This window comes from Eublepharis macularius, chromosome 9 (genome assembly GCF_028583425.1).
Source record: "Eublepharis macularius isolate TG4126 chromosome 9, MPM_Emac_v1.0, whole genome shotgun sequence".
Taxonomy (NCBI): Eukaryota; Metazoa; Chordata; class Lepidosauria; order Squamata; family Eublepharidae; genus Eublepharis; species Eublepharis macularius.
The window spans coordinates 13,396,236-13,413,720 of NC_072798.1; the positions used below are offsets into that span (position 1 = coordinate 13,396,236).

A 17,485-nucleotide genomic window follows, 5' to 3' on the forward strand; every position below is an offset into this window, starting at 1 on the left:
TTTCTTCCCCCTGGGAGGCTTGCTGAGAGTTTAAAGCAGTTTATAGAATTTATAGGGGACAGCTAAACATTAGAAAGGAGCTGAAACCAGTAAATGGGATTCCTTCTAATCGCTCTCTAATTACATTCGAGTGAAACTATGAAAAGGGTTAGAATGATAGACTTGTCAGCTATCAAATCAGTATTATCAGAGAACCACGATCCTGACAGTCAGCGCAGAATGGCGCAACTGAGTACCCTTGACTGGAAAGCAAGCAATAGTTGATATAAAGAAACAGATTTAAAATAAATATTCCATCTTTATGAAATAAAACTAAATCCAATTGCTTTTAAGAGCAGAAGAGTGAAACACAATAGACAGAAGCAAAGCAAGGTCCACTTGTGTGAAGAAATTACATTAGAATATTCAGGTAGGAGTAGGTCCCCTGAAAGTTTGGTGCATTTTGCTTTCAAAATGCCACCCCCAGCCACCTTGGTTTTCCCCATAGGGAATAACGGAGATTGGAGGTGGCTAGAGGCATCTTCTTTGGGGGCCATAACATAGCCCCCCCCCCGAGGTCCAATCTTTCTGAAACTTGGGTAGTCATTAGAGGAGAGTTAGAAGATGGTCCCCAGCAACTTTGGTGTGATTTGGTAAGAAAATGCCCCCCCAGACCCCCAGGAACAGCATTTCTCATTGGAAACAATAGGCAAATACCTAATCAAACCGAAGCAGTTTAAATACCCGAATCCTGAACTTATTTTAAATAGTTAACTCTAGAAACACAGCAATGCTATGGAAATGATCCTGTTTTTCTACATCAGCTGCAGATAGCAGAAAGTTTCCTAAACACAAATTAAACTGATTCACTTGCAATTAGACTTTAAATTCTATATAAATTCAAGTGAATTGGTCCCACAGAAGCAATTTTGCGTACCTAAGTATAAATATAACGGCATCTTATAAATATAACAGCATCTTGCATATAACTGGAGTAAAGTGGTTTTTTTCATGTTGCAGTTTGTGATGCATGAAGATGGTTTAAAAAAGGAAGCATTGGCAAGTCATATGCGATTTGTAAACTCATTACTATGACAGTAGACTTTTGGGGTGCAGAGATTTGTCATATGCAACACAAGTCATCCAGTTGTGACACTGGGGGAAAAAAGGATGTGAAAAATTTAACTGTATAACTAAAAACAAAAAACGTGCACACAACTGCAGAAAATCGTGATGTACAGTTTCATACCTTTCATCCTTTGATTCTATCAAATAACATAGATCCCACCATGATAGAAACAAAAAGCCTTCTCTTCCCCAAGGAGGACATTTATATGTTTACTAGCATTCTGGTATCATTTCTAACATGCCAAAAAGTCACAAATGGATAGTCCATCGCAAGAAGGGTTGGCAAGAGAAAACATCACACTTGCAGGTACATATGACGATTGAGGGAGTGAATTCTTAGTAATTGTTGTGAAAAACCTGAGGCTCACCTAGACTACTTCTGTGTTCCATCAGTGGTACAGGTACCAGTGGTATATACAGTAGAGATGGACACGAACCGAAATACGAACCAAAGTTCAGCACGAACTGGGCCGGTTCACGGTTCGCGAACATGCGGTTTGTCAGAGCCCATTTCTGACAAACCGTCACAAACTTTAGGCTGGTTCACTTGGTTTGTTTTTTGGTTTGTCACTGCAGACAGCCTGGCACCGATCAATCAGATACCTAGGCAACAGGGGATGGACTTCCAGCAGACCTTCTGCTGACACGGAAGTGACCTTCTGCTGGCCCGGAAGTGACCTTCTGCTGACCTGGAAGTGACGATATGCTGACCCAGATGTGATGTTTTCATGAACCAAACGAACTGGTTCGCGAACCGGGACAGGTTCATGAAAGTTTGTGATTCGTGAAATGAGATGAACCACGAACCGCACGATTCTGTTTTTTCCCAGTTTGTGCCCATCTCTAATATACAGCAACAATTAAAAGAGAGATCATGTGTATTCCCTCTAAGCTTCAGCTCCAAAGCATGGACATTCAAATTAAAACAGACTGAGAAGGATCCAGACATAATTTCTTACGAGCAGAACAGAACTTTCCTGCCTCTCCCCCAGTGCAGCCCAGTGAGCTCTATGACATATTGTTCCTACAAGAGACCTTGAGGAATAACATGGGAAGGGTCTAACAGAGGAAGGAGGAATTGACAGACACTGATCCTCTCTTAGCAGAAAAATTTAGTCAGGATTGATCCAGCCTGCTGTTTTTTTGGTGGTTGAAAAAGTAGGTTCAAAGAGGAGAGAGAAGTGGAAGTTATTCCACTTAGAACTCCCGTGCATCCTTTAGGCTTTCATGACAGATGGAATGCTGGAAACAATTGTGTCAGGAAGAAATGGGTAGACTGGCACCTGCCAAGGATCTAACTGCAGCTAAGCCAATGTACTAACAGCATGCACTTCAGGAATGGAGGGAAAAAATCACTCCATATTGGTTCAGGACCATCCCTGAATTCCTTTACCAGAGGGCTGGACAGGACAGAGAGTAATATTTTGTAGAGAATGGTAGAGAACAGATAGAGTGAAAAAGGTAAGATCTGAGGGTTATTAAGTCTGATAAGCAACCATATTCAGATCAGTACATGAAACAGAAAGTTAAAGACCACTTTGATGATAACATACTGGGCCAGACTGAATAAATCTGCAGCATTCAGAACCACTGCTGTGACTTACTTCAAGAATGCTATAGTGAGCTCAAAGGAAACAGTGGAGAAGATGAGAATGTGTTTTTAACTTTGAACTGCAAGTTCAGACTTTTGGGGCAAAGCTTAGGAGAGATACATGGCGAGATGGAGATCTTTTTCAGATCTTGCGATACATACAGGGAGTTTTTTGACATTCACAGTGGGTTGGGTCCTGATTAAATTTGCAGTTCCCACACATTTTATCTTCCCACTGCAGACCCCCTCATATGTCATTCCTCAGGTTTCCCTACCATCCAGGAGCAGCATTTTGTGGAAATCAGAGGGCTGCAGTGGGAAGGCAGGGAAGATCCATTCCAGTGACAGAAAATTCTGGATCCAAACTGTATGTTTCTCACCCCCTCTCCAGCTGAACAATGTTGCTTTTTCAGACAGGTTCTTGTTGCATATGACACATCTAGGAACTTATATTTTCCAGCACTATCAAGATAAGTTTACTGTTGCATATGACTCCAATGCTTCATTTTCAATTATTTTCATTCATCGCACATGGCAACAGAAGAAGAAAGCATTACTCTGTACTACATGCCAGACAATCTGTTACTCTAAGAGAATTCTGCTTCTCTGATGTCAACGCAGGAAAACCGAATGAAGAAGTGAAAGCAGTAAAAGAATGTTCAGCTATATTTTCACAGACCTTTCTGGTACCTGCAACTGATTTAGAGGTATTATGAAATAAATCCACCATGCAGAAGCTTCCACAGCATTTCTGCACAGGTGGGAGTGAGCTACTTAATGTAACATTGGAGGTGCAGGTAAAGTCAATAGTTGCTTGTTTTCCTTTATTTTGACACAAATTTTCAGGGACCTGGCCCCAGAAGTGCCATGTTGTTTGAGGTAAAACTCAGATATTGCATCTCACAAATGATGGTCTTCGCCCACCTCAATATTCCTGGTCCTTACTGAGGTACTACTAGAAAATATTTCGCCTGCAGAGATTTTCATTACAAAATAGTACTTTTAAAAAAGCAATACACCGCTACAATTGAGGTTATATAATTTACACTGCAGTATAAACAGCCTTGATGACAGTTAACAATATAAAAATCATTTAAAAGCACATTCAAGTAACAAATACACATTAAATATTCTCATAAAAAGTTAAAATGAGAATCAGGTGCCATTCAAAACTCCCTTGGTCCCCAAGTTCCTGCCTTGTGAAACAAAAAGCTCTTTTTCAATGAAATCCTAAGCAGTGTTACTCCAGTCTAAGCCCATTGAAATCAATGGGCTTAGACTGCAGTAACTCTGCTTAGGATTTCACTGTTTGTCTCACAGGGATGCCACCACAGAAGATACCCCGCTCTTGCTAGATGACAATCTAAAAGATGGAACTCGAGCTGAACTGATTCTCTGGGGGAGGGGGGGCAGTAAGAAGAGACACTCTCAAGGGGTTTAAATAGATTTGATTTAAGAACATTATTTACTGTTATGAAAACAAAGCATCTTTAATTTTTGAGGATTAAGAATAATTAAATTTGAAATAGTAAACTCCTACATGAGCTAAGACATTTCTAAAAAGACTTCACTGAGCTGCCATAATTTTTGTCAGCGTATGTAGTACTGAATGACTAATAAAATACCTGAATTGAAACTATTCCAGTCTAGCAGTTTGTATGATCTTGTGTTACCCATAATTCCGACAAAGGCTGAGTTCAAAACAGCAAATTAGTAGATCAGTTACGGCAGCAGAACAGTGAAAGAAAAAAACAAAACGCACACACACACTACCAACGATAACACAACCGAACACACCATTCCACAGGAACTGGAAAGACACAGACAGCAAAGTTAATAAGAGGTTGAAATAGAAAAAAAGGAAGGAAGGAAGGAGCATGCTGTATTAATCTAGCTCTAGTCATCAAATTTAAAAAAAGAATTAAAGCAATTACCAATACCATGCACCAGACGTTCTTTTCTACACTTCTCTGTTTATTCACCTAGTGGTTTATGGATTTCCCCACATGAGTAACACTTGAGTTTAAAATTACTTGAAATGCCATCATAATGTATTTATTTGTAGAGATACATAGAAGACGGCAAGAGAGGTTTTGCTTTATATTTGAAAAAAAGAGAAGACAACAGCACCACCTTTCTGAATAATGTGTATTAATGTATTATCTGCATAAGCCCCCTCATCTGTCATCGCCTTCCCCCTCATTTTATTATCACATGCTTTGGAGTAAAAAGAACATGGATACTGCAGGGAATTAGATCAGAAAATGTTCCAGCAGAATCGCCTCTCTTTCATGCTACACAGTGGATTTCTTTTTGTGTGCTGCAGGATTCACGTGACATGAAAAAAGAATGCTATTTTGATTGCTACACAGCATGGTATTACCACTCTTGTCGTGAATGTCAAGATTTTAAACATCGAACTGGTGGGGGGGGGGAGATGCTGAGAATACTGACCATATGTTGGGGGGGGGGAGGCTTACACTACATCGGATGGGGGTCTGCATGAGTACCATATTAGCTACAAAGGACACAACCAGTGGATCAGGGCCACAAGCATGTGCGCACCCTGAAATCCGGAATATAGGGGGACTCCTCTCTGTTAGCAGCCTCTTGCAAGTGGACGGGGTATGATCCACACACAAAAACCCATTATTGTACTTGGGCAGGGGCACGTCCTTGCTGGAAAGACCAAGAGAAGATTCTGACTTTTTAGGTAAATATCCATTCTGAACAGGAGGAGGAGGATGTTCTGGAAGCAGGAAGTCCCCTTCCTCAGGAAGTGAGAGACAGGAAGTGAGAAACTACCCATGGGAGGAGCCTCTCCCTGCTTACTTTGGAGCAGCCTAGAAATGCAGGATTTCAGCAAGAAAAAAGCAGAAGAAAATAAAATATGAGCTGGACATAACTGTGGTGGTAGTTTTTTTTTATTTTGTTGCTCATTTTTAACATATATTGTTTTTTTTCTATATATTATACATTTTAATGGTTATGATCATAAGCTGATTCAGCCTCTTAGTTACCAAAGCACATAAACATAGCACCCCCACCCAAAACAGAGAGTCTTTTCGTGGGACAGCTCTGTTGAGGCAGGGATTAATCAGGGTTCAGCTGTCCTTATGCTAGTTGCAAAGAGCACTGGGGATAATCTTTCTAATTCTAACACTTCTGGATATAAGAGTTTAATTTTTCCCAACAGGACTTTCTTGGTAAAGTGGCAGACTCCTTGGGTCTATCAGCTCCTGACAGTTAGAAGGCTCCAGCTCCTTCTACTTCCCACTGTGGGGGATAACCTGTGCTTTTGCTAATCCTTTATTTCTTCCGATCCCTTTTCCAGCCTCCTCTGGGAAGGTTCCAAGGTATGAATGGAAGTCTTCATCCAGAACAGTAAGACTAAGTAAGTTGACACTCAGATTTACGCATATCTCTAATGACATCTCTGGACTTCTACTGTAACAAATTTGGGATCTTTTTAGAAGGTGAGAAAGAACAAGACAGCAAATAATTCTGACACCATGTATGTCAGAAGCGTCTAGAGTTTTTGGAAAGCACAAGACGGCTATTGTGCTTTCCCTTGCTACCTTGCTGGCCACTGCTAAATGGAGAGAGTGCTCGATCATTCCATCCCACGAGAGTCGAAATTCAAGCTGCTTCTGGAAGAACTTTCCAGAAAGGGAAGCAAGACTCCTCTCCTAGAGCAGTGGGAATGCCATCTCCTAGACTTAACTACTCCCTTTCCTGCCATAACTAAAACCTAGAAAGAAAATTGAGAGAAATAAGGATGAATGAGAAATTAGTAAGGGTAAGAAGAAAGAAACTGTGCTATCTAGAAGAACAGCACCAAACGTCTGCTTCTTAGCCCTGGCAGGAACCCTGCCCTTTGGATAATGGGATTTCAGCCGTCGTGCCATCAGCTCCCCCCAAAAGGAGACTTCCCACTTCCGAAGTGTCTCTCTGCTACTGTCCAGAAAGTATCTTAGGAATATCTTAAACTGATTTATGAAATTTTACTCTTCAAAGCCAAAATAAGAAAGATGTGCTTTTAACGCTGGTTAAGGTTATGGAAGAATCTGCCAATAGCCAACATTCCTCAAGGAAAGCTGGAAAACTTTACAAGTTTACATTTGAAAGTCCTTTAAAAAAGTCTTAGTAAGATTTAAAATTTCAGAATCTTGTCGAAAGACAAAATGAATCAATCTACAGCTTTGCAATTGGTACCACAGCTATAATGCTAGAATCACACAATTTAATACCTCACTAAAAACATTATAAAGAGATGGGGGGGGAGTGCCCAACAATTTAACCGATAAATGCTTTGCAACCTCTTACCTCCGATACATAATAGACATAGAGACTCAAGATAACATAAGAGATCCTAAGATTTATTCTTGTAACATACCAGGATTGTGGATGCGATCTAAGAGCTTCACAGAACGAGCACTGACAACACCGCCTATGTGGAGGAGGAAGCCTGGAGGAAAGGCCGTCAGAGTAAAAAAAGGAAATTCCTGTTCCAAAAAGAGAGGAGGGAGGGAAAGAAATTACAGATGACCTTGTATGCTTGATCTGTTCATCACCATAGAACATGCAATCATTTTTTGAAACACAAGCAAAGCAGAAGAGTTGGGCAAAATGCTTCGCTAAGGCTTAAAATACAAGCAAAACGTATGCCATCCATGGACCCACATTGTGGGGTTAGCAGACGTATCAAAAGCACTTAAAAAGCTACTTTCCCCCTCATAATATTGCTCCTAGATAGGGACAGAGTAAGTGTTCTTGCTGACATACAGAAACCTAAAATCATTGTGGGCAGAGTCAACTGAATGCAATAGAATTTACTAATAAAGTATATTAAGTGTGTGTGGGGGGGGCCACATTTTAAAGAATGGTGGAGGGAATTAGGAGAACTGGAGCCCGATCTTAAGCACATTTACCTGGAAGAGCGTCTTACTACATTTATACTTCACCTCTCCTATACAGAGCTCAAGTTAAGTGGTCATTAATTTTTTATTTTAATAATTAGGCTGTACTCTGACACACTCTTACAACCAAGTCCCAGTGAAACTAGCAGAACTTCCTTCTGAGTATGCTTTCAAAGGGCTTTGCTGTTACAATATAGTTCTGTAGTTCTTATGCCACAGCTGTGCTGTAACTTGAAATTATTCTGCAGAAACAGAATCTACACGAGTCACCATGCCAGAGATATCGACAGATGGGATCGGCTAGTGCTAAGGGCTGCTAAAAGGCTTTTTTCTCCCAGCAAGAGGACATACTTAATCTCTAACATTAGGGGTGTTCGGGGGCAGGGGGGAGGAATTGGTAAATCTGAATTTTTTTAACGAATCTGAGGGGAAAAAACGGAATTCCCTGAATTCCAAATTGATTCTCTAATTCATTTTGGCTATTTCCAAACAATTCAGTCATTGTATTCTATGGGGAAATCACTCTGTGGGCTAGCTGGTTGGCTGGGAGGGGATGAATTTTACTGAATTTTTACTGAAAATTCAGTAAAAATTCAGAATACTTGGTTTTTGATTTTACCAAATCAACCACAATTCGGTATTTTAATCCAAATTCCAAATCAAATTGCATACCCATATCTAACATAGCAAGGCCAGTGTCAAGCTTTTCTTTGACGTCAGTCAGGTCACAGCACAATGGAATTATGATACTCCACATCAGTGCCAATATTTCCATTGGCGCCACCTTATAGCTACAGGCATAAGTCATGGCTCAGTGGAAGAACATCTGCTTGGCATGCATAAGATCTCCCAAGTTCACTCCCCAGCATCTCCAGATAAAAGATCTGGCAGTAGATGATGAGAAATACCTCTAGTTAAAACCCTGGACAGCAACTACCTGCCTATGCAGACAATACTGACTGTAATGGACCAGTGGTCTGATTCAGTATAATGCAGCTGTGTCTTTGTGTATGTGAGTGTGTGTGTCTGTCATAGGTATTATGGCAGGCCTAGCAAGCCTTAACACCGGGCTGCAAGAGCAGTGAGTTTCATTACGAATATCCACAAATGTTGATTAAAATGACCTGCCAAGGTAAATTAATTTGGATCTATTTTGTCAGCACAATCTCTTGCAAGTACAGCATCCATTGCCTCCCATTCAGACATATATTTGTAGGAAAAGACCGCAGTGGTGACTAGAGATACTATTGAATCTATGGATTTATTTATTACATTTTAATCTCAGGATCTCAGGATAGTGCAGAAGTTTCTCTTCCATTTTATCCTAAACTTTAGGCTGAGACAGAGACTGGCTCAAAGTTACCCCATCAACTAAGACTTCCTTGAGGAAGGCAAAAATTAATTATTTTAAAAGACCACTTTCCAGTATATATGGTCTTCAAAACAGTTCACAGAACATAACGCAGCAAATTAATTTAACGCCATTACTCATAACAGAGATATGTAATATTATTTTTATTGAACATAGAGCTCTCTTTCCAAAGGTCTGTTACATTCCTAACACTGGAATAAATCAAGGTTTACACAATGCTATTTAAATAGGTTCACTCATGTTTATTTTTATTTTACTACATTTATATTCTGCCTTTCTCCCCAAAGGGGACTCAAAGCAGCTTATACCATTGTTCTTCTCTCTTCAATTTTATCCTCACAACAACCCTGTGAGGCAGATTAGGCTGAGAAGGTGTGATGGATCCAAGGTCACTCAGCAAGTTTCATGGCAGAGCACGGATTTGAATCTGAGTTTTCCAGATCTTAGTAAAATCCGCTAACTACCACACTACACTGGCTCTCGCCTCTCCACAAGATGACTACTGGTCTGTTAGCTGCATTGAAAAAATCAAGGGTATTTCTTCTCAATGTCACTTTAGATTTCATTTGTAAACATCAGCTTCTCAAACACAAAGGGCCAAAGAAGGAGAAAGGGACTGATGCTAGAGGGAGGCAGAGAATAATAAGGCAACTGAAACAGGATCCAACTGCCCCGTGGACCTACAGAAATATACAGCATATTTATGGGGGGGAAGGAGTTTGACTTCCATCAGCCATTTCTGCAGCACTGATGCAAAAAAAAAAAAAAAAAGGATATCATGCAGCAGTGGTTTATTTAATAATGTTCCTATGCTGTGTTTAGAGAAGGAGAAAAAAAATCACCACCTGTGATGATTCCTGTGATTCATGAGGCAAGTGAAAGATGCCCCTAATCAAATACCATAAAGCCTACATTCTGGATAACCTATGAGTTTAGTTCAATAATGTCAAAATTCTTCCGTAAATGAGAAAAACTGTACGAGGGTGGGAGGGGGTAGACTGTTTAACAACTGCAAACTTTAAAAAACATCTCAAAAAGCATCAAAAGAAGGTTTGTGAAACTGCACTTGGTTAACATTTCAGAGCACACATTTTGCAGAAAGGTCACGTTAAACAAAAATGGTAAAAATATGTCCCCCCACAATTTTAAAATGTGACAGAAAAAGGGTAAGAGATCGAAACCAAAAATGTAAGTAAAAAAACAGACTACTATTTCCACTTTGCTCCAATTTTTACTCCTTTTAAGACTACATTATCATGACTTTTCAAGGGCCATCTCAACATTGCTCACTAGTTGAACAATGCTTTTTTCAAACCCTGCTACCCACCTAGACAGTCCAGATAGCCCCATCTCATCAGATCTTGGAAGCTAAGCAGGGTCAGCTCTGATCAAAATTTGGATGGGAGACCACCTATGAAGGCCAGGGTCAGTATATAGAGGCAGGCAAAGGAAAACCACCTCTGAACGTCTCTTACCTTGAAAACCCCATGGGATATCCATAAGCCAGCTACGACTTGACAGTGCATGTATGTGCCCGTGCGCGTGCACGTACACACACACACACACAACACCGTTTTTCATCTCATGAAACATTCCCAACTTATTTGGATCTGGTACTCAGATTTATACTGCTTCTGCCCAAGGGGAGTTCATGGCTAGTGGCTTTTGCAAATTTTGATTAAAAAGGCAAAACCTCCCTTGCGCAAAATGTCACTACATTTGTACAGCAAAAATCAACACACAGCTTAACCATCACCTAATGTCTCAGTTCAGCCCATTTCCACCAACTCTGTTTCCTATCATGATTGCCAGGAAATTAAATTTTTTGACAAAGCTAGCTAGTTGTGCAATCACATAGTAGTATGCCAATTAATATACATGCTGTAAAGCTCAAGACAACTCGGAGGTAGTAATATTACTGCAATTTTACTGCAAAAAAATTACTGCAAAAGTAGTATTACTGCAACCCCCTTTAGTTAATTAATATACATGTGCTAATAAAGTTAGATTACTTCATGCCCCTTATTTCAGAGTTTCAGAATAGCATACAGGGCACCATTTAAGGTGCTAGAGTTTGGGATAGACTTTCTATTTTCCTATGTTCAGTCATCTCCTCGCACTGCTTTCACAAGTGCAAGTAAGAGAAATAGCACCACAACCAGTTTGCAAGGACTTCTGCCCACCTCATTCATTCTTTTTGCCTCTTGATCTTAGCTCTATTACTTCCTCATACCATGGTCAGCTGAATAGGTACCACCTGAACGCAGTTAAACACTGCTGTATCACCCATGGAAACCAATGGTGGAAACACAGCAGTTGTCCTTGGTCTGCCACACTACAGATAAACTAAGAATGGGTTTGACAATGGGGGGGGGAGGGAAACACATCTAATTATATCTAAAACACATCAAAGTGACACACATACCAGCACATAGGTTGGATATGCTTGTTTTTATGTCTGAAGATATACACGTTAAACTTGTCTTTTAAAAGATGTACCTCGTTTTCTGGAGATTGTTCATGCCTTAGACAGCTTTATCAATTAAACTAATACAAGATTTCTCCTTAAAACGTTTAAAAACAAATATTCAAAACATTACACTGCATACCAATTGAAACAACATGGACAATCAATCCCCACAAAACATTTAAATTATTGGGACAAGGGGATGATGTAAAGCTTGGTGTTAGTTTATTTTAAAATTAAAGATTACAAAATAAAGCTATGTGCTGTACTGAGAATGAAATGAAGAGTTAAGTGAAATGCACACTCATGCAGATTGCTGATTGAGCAGGATTTGGGGTTCGCTACATGGTCTCAAAAGAATTACTTTTAATTTTGCGCACAAAGAATTTTTAAGGGGATCTGGAGAAAATGTTGCTAAAACAACCCCAAATTTCTAAAATAAAAAATCCAAGCTAGAGAACGGGTCTCAAAATAAAATTAACACAAAAGAAGGCTTAAAGAAAATGTCACACAACAGTTTAGAACATACCCGACTTCTACAGAACCTATGAGGCGATCCTCCCTTAGCAATGGGTAACACAAGAAACGAAAAGAGAATCATCCATTTGTACAAACTAAATGTTGCGATTCATATTTGTATTAGTCCACATTTATCATGGAGCATGTATATATAGTTTCAAGTATGTAACATTGGGCACAGTCCTTTAAATCCAAGTAAAAATAGATAATTAATGAAGAAACCTGTGATTTTATGAACAGTTTTAATTAGGTTCAGATCCAGAAGACTCCCCAATTTGTTGAGGTTTCTGCTTTTCAAATTCGCTTAGTTCAATATTATGTTCGCAAGAGTTTGCTTAAGCAAAAAGTTATTAAACAGCGGTTATCAAATTCTCAAGAAACAATAAAGCGTATGTGTACACGACAGAGGTCTGTACACTCTTAGGTGTGTTCTTGAATTGGATATGCCTTTAATTCACGTGCCGAATCAAGGCTGGTCATGGTCAATAACTGCTGTTTGGTGCAAAAGGGAACATTAAGCAATGGAAAAGGGAACATTAAGCAGTTGCTACAGAAAAGTTTCTATTATGACTGGCTTAGACATTGAAGACTTTGAAGTACAAAGTAGGTTTATTGTGCTTTTCTTACCCTTTGCTCCAGAGCCGACTGAGTTTGTTGTCTTAATAGAGCTTTTAATGGCCCCCCTTCTTTTCCAGCACTCCCACTGCCCATTCCTAAAGAACATTCACATGTAAGTAATAGCCAAGTACAAAAGTTCAATGATGCATTATTCTAACTTTGGGGGGGGGGGGGTTGGCAACTGTTGGCACTGTGAACAAACCTGCTCATAATTACAAAGAGTTACATTTACAAAGTCAGAAAGCTGAAGTTATTTATATTTATACAAAAGTCATGTATTTGCTAAGGTAATACTTCAGCCTTTATTCTAATTGTAAGAAGTTCTAAAATCTATGGGTTGAATCCATCCAGCTTTTCCACTCAATCTCACCCAACTGCCCTCTTTAGTACAGCCTCAGTCTCACATGACTTCAGTCCTATGATCTCCAACACAATCTTTAGGGTGGTCCAAGGGAACCCCCTCCTCTCTTTTTGATCAGTGGAAAAACTGGTTGGAGCCAATGTATTTAACCAACACTGTAAAAAGACCTCTAACCTGACATTAAACTACATGCATACGAGTACAAATTAAGCAAGATAAAGGGGATTTAGTATGGACAGGAATAAAGCATCAAGGGTCAAAAGTTTAAATATTTGATCATTCTGTCACTCACTGATAATACTGGTACCTTTGCCAGAGTTCTATAGGCAGGCTTCTCTCTTTCACATTTATATCAATTATAGTAAAATATTCATGAATTTTGGGTATCACATAAAAATATTCATCATACTGGGATGATAATCATGATACTGGGATAGTGGGCTGGATCCAGCAGTCCTTGCATACAAGGATCACAGATCTTTCCTGCATTCCCCTCCTCCACAACAGTTCCTTCTGACAATGGGAAAGTTGATTCATGAGGTCGTGGAACTCACATGGAGTGACCACCACTACAGGTAAGAGGGTTGCCGTGAGAATGGGGAAGGGACTAAAAATCGTACCTCCTCCCTTTTCCACAAGCGGCAGGAGAGTGATTTCACCTCCCCCTTCTGCCTGTAGCCCCCCAATCTGTATGACTTCAGTCCACACAGGCTCTGTGACTGGAAGGGACTGCTTCCAGGAAACATCAGGGACTACCAGCTCCTTCTACTGACAGAACAACAGATCCAACCCACTGTTCTTTCCTCTTCCTTTTCAAAAGCCAGTAATCTGTTTCAGAGTACTCAAAATATTTTTGTCCCACCATGGTGATCCAAATCTTGTAGAGTATGTCATATATTAGGAACTGGCCCCTAAACAATTGTATTCTAACTATGTAAACCTAGGGAAATTTCCCCAAACCTGTTAACATGCATATTTCGTATTTAAACTATAATTTTCAAGGTAACAAAACATTACAGACACTATACATTAATGTTTTTTAGTCATTCATCAAAATAAAAATACTTGTTCAAGGAGACTGTTTCAATGCTGCCTAGTCTTCCTTTCACCTGCATGGCACAGAATTACCCCCAAATAATCTCGATTTCAACAAATCAGTGATTAAGTATATATATTAACTCCCACAAGATGCAGTTCACTAGAATGCTTCTGGGTCTCACTAAAATAAATGGAACTTGAATATCCGCACAAGAGTGCTTGAGATAGAACACCAGGGCAACGAACATGTCAAACTATGGATAGTCTTTGATTACAAAAGTATTAATGAAGACACTAATAAGCATCCCAGCAATTGTCTATTTAAAAAAAAACCACTAACAATGCAATCCTAAACAGAGTTACTCCAGTCTAAACCCATTGATTTCAATGGGCTTAGACTGGAGGAACTCTGCTTAGGATTGTACTGTAAATACAAGAAGGCTCACAACTCTAATAACTTATCTACTTTAAAATATTAAGGTACTGAGTTTTCCTATCCATGAATTTCAGAAAGTTTGCACTAATCTTGTGCAAACACCTAAATACTGGCTGAAAGAGAACCACCTAAAAGTTCACAAACCCAACCAACATAAATGGGATTGTGGATTTAAAAGTGGTTCAATGTATGTTAGCTAATCATTCCTAGCGAGACTCCAGGTGATGTGTTTTCCTGGCACTTGCTTACTTCTTCAGTCTTGAGGATAAAATCCAAAGGGTCTTGAACAGAATAGGGGGGAAAAACAGGGACTTTCAGGATGCTCCTTATCAGCTGACTTACTAGGAAAGCATTAAGGTCAGCCCAGGCAAGTGTGACACAGCAATGAGCTCTTGGACTGGTCACAGACACAAACTTGCTAACGTCTCTGGACTTAGAACCATTTTCATGTGAGCACGAGGGAACACAACCTCTTCTTTCCTTGGAAACTTAAACCAAACAACATCTCTTCCCCAAAGCAAAGGCTTTGCCTTTTCGGTGCAGTAGGTGCTTCACAAAAGCCCTAAAGACACTGCACTTTTGCATACGCAGGGAGCACTTATTTAGAAGTAGTTGCCTCTGCCACAGAAAAACATGACAAGAACCGCCCAACACAACCCCCCCTAAAAGTGATTTTTGCTGGTGCCCACTACCCTTTCTCAACATTTCCAGAAGCACCTACAGGCTTAACAAAATTTCTAACAAAAGTGGTCCAAACCTATAAAACACTAGTCATTCCAAAATTATTATGACTGCCAACTAAGGAGTAACAATTGGCTTAGACTGGAGTAACTCTGCTTAGGATTGCACTGTAAAACCCTTATTTAAGGAAATATTTTTAGCTGCTTCTGGATAAGGAAACAAAATATTAGCATCTGTATAGTCCCATTCTGCATTACTCAACCAATCAAATTAGACTTCTTGCAATTAAAGCTAACTTCCAAGGGTCTATACAATACTAAAAAGAGGAAAAGAAGTGAAATGGATGCTGTTAGTGGAGATAAAACATATCCCTCAAAAATAATATGGAACAAGAGACCAACCAAAGCACTGTCTATACAAAGCAAACAGAAACAAGATGTGCATTTAGCAAGGCAATCTAGTGAACTGAGTGAAAAAAAACAAGCAAAGCAAATGTTCAGTTTGGGAACAAATCACAGCGGTGTTTGAAACAGCAGATACAGTAAAGCTAACCAATATGGCTGATGGCGACATGAGATCAACAGAATAACACAAATAATCTGGTGAGGAAGAGGGCCTTGTTCCAAATGAAACAGGGGAAAGGAAATGATTTTTAAAAGGCCAATTACTAACATGTTAAATTGTTCAGGAAGAAAAAAAAATCAGTATTGTAAAAAAAGTATCAAATACAAAATTTCCTTTAAATGTTAACCAAACTTTTTTTCTTAAAACAAAACATTTAAGGTAAGTTGAAGCATGAGGTTGCTAATTCCATGTTTGGAAATTCCTGGAGCTTTTGGGGGCAGAGCCTGGGGAGGGCAGGGGAGGGTATAATGCTATAGAGTCCACTCTCCAAAGCAGGGAAACTGATCTCTGTAGACTGGGAGATCAGTTATAATTCCAGGAGATCTCTAGACCCCATCTGGAGGTTGACAACCCTAGTTTAGCAATAGTTTTGCAATCATCATGTAGCCAGCAGTTTTTAGAGCAAAAAAAGGAGAGTAGGGAAACCATGGAAAGCTTTTAGGCTGTGCTGTGCCACTGCAGAGACTACTAATGTATATTAAAAGGCTATTTAAGATTCATCCTACCAGAAGCAGCCAGAAGCAGCTCTTCAGTGAAAGAAAGACTTTTCCTCAGAATTGGGCTGGCATGGCTAGAGTGAAGAGGACTAAGGCTAGAGCCAGAGTGAAGGAGATAGGGCTGTTTAAGAGAGAGTGTAGGGGAGCTGGGAAACAGGAAAATCCTAGGTCCCTGTGGGGAAAGTGCTGTGGAGAAAAGATGCAGACTTCAGAAGATGGCTAAAAAGAACTCAAAAGGAGGAAAGTAAAACAAATCAAGCAAAACCTTGAGTTGTGGGGGGCGGGGGGAATGGACAGACAACCTAGCAATATATGAATGAGTGATTACTGACATACAGTAAATGAGATGATAATACAGCAATGGATAGGAACATACTATTAAACTAGCATTTAACATTATCACTTTTAAAAACAAAAGGAATGGGATTTCAAGGGGCTTTTAAGTTATTGTACATTCCAACCGTGGTTCAAAATTTGAATATATTTGCAGGCAACTTATCAGGGATCTAAATTTTCTTTTCCAGAAATATACTTGGCTTTACTCAGATTAGATACATATTTTGAGAGTACCCTTAATTTTTTTTTTAAAAAAATGATCTAAACATTTATTACTCCATTCTTCTTCCCAATAGATAAATTTTAAGAGGGGACGCTCCCAATTTTAAAAAGGGATGGATTCCCATCTTCTCAATTTCCTCCACATATATATTTGGGTGATCACCAAAGCATTAGCTTAGAAACAAAGCTAACAACAGTTTTTATTAGTTATTTGGTCAGTCTTCCCAAAACAGCACAATACGCCACTTAAGACATCGCACTTGCATCAGCAGAGCACTTCTGAAAGACCCCATACTGAGCCTTTAATGCTAGACTTCTAATTGTTAAACTGGACGTTGAAAGCAAATTGCAAAGTTATTTTGATTGCCTTCTTTACTGGAGATAAATTTAGAAGGACAACGTATCGGCCCTCCCTCATCCTTGTGTTTTATTCTGTAAGGACATGGGCTAGATCCACATTGCTGATTAGGATTAAGCTTGTGCTAGTTCAGAAGAATCTTGGTTTCTGGGTTTTTTTAAAATTTGAGGAACCACAGCAAAAAAAAAATTGAAACAAGGGGAGTTTCAGAAGCATTTTTTGTGAAGCATGAGGGTCAGCAGTTTGAAAGGGGGCAAGCTCCCCTGAGCTCACCAGACTAGGTTTCTCAGTTCTTCTGTCCATGGGCCCCAAATTTGTGCACAAGTATAACTCTTAAAT

General features: G+C 39.5%; 1 protein-coding gene across 9 annotated transcripts in view; it reads right to left on the reverse strand.

The window, feature by feature from the left end:
* Window positions 1-17,485, reverse strand: part of C2CD5 (C2 calcium dependent domain containing 5) — a 107,800-nt gene that overhangs the window by 64,005 nt on the left and 26,310 nt on the right. For 7 of the 9 annotated variants that reach the window (XM_054988056.1, XM_054988054.1, XM_054988053.1 and 4 more), the window contains 2 exons: window positions 12,603-12,688; window positions 7,095-7,203 (listed from right to left, as the gene is read on the reverse strand). In XM_054988056.1, coding sequence (XP_054844031.1) covers window positions 7,095-7,203; window positions 12,603-12,688 — 195 coding nt within the window. Of the gene's footprint in view, window positions 1-7,094; window positions 7,204-12,602; window positions 12,689-16,239; window positions 16,417-17,485 lie in introns of all 9 variants that reach the window. The other 2 variants (XM_054988051.1, XM_054988050.1) reach the window with 1 other exon arrangement.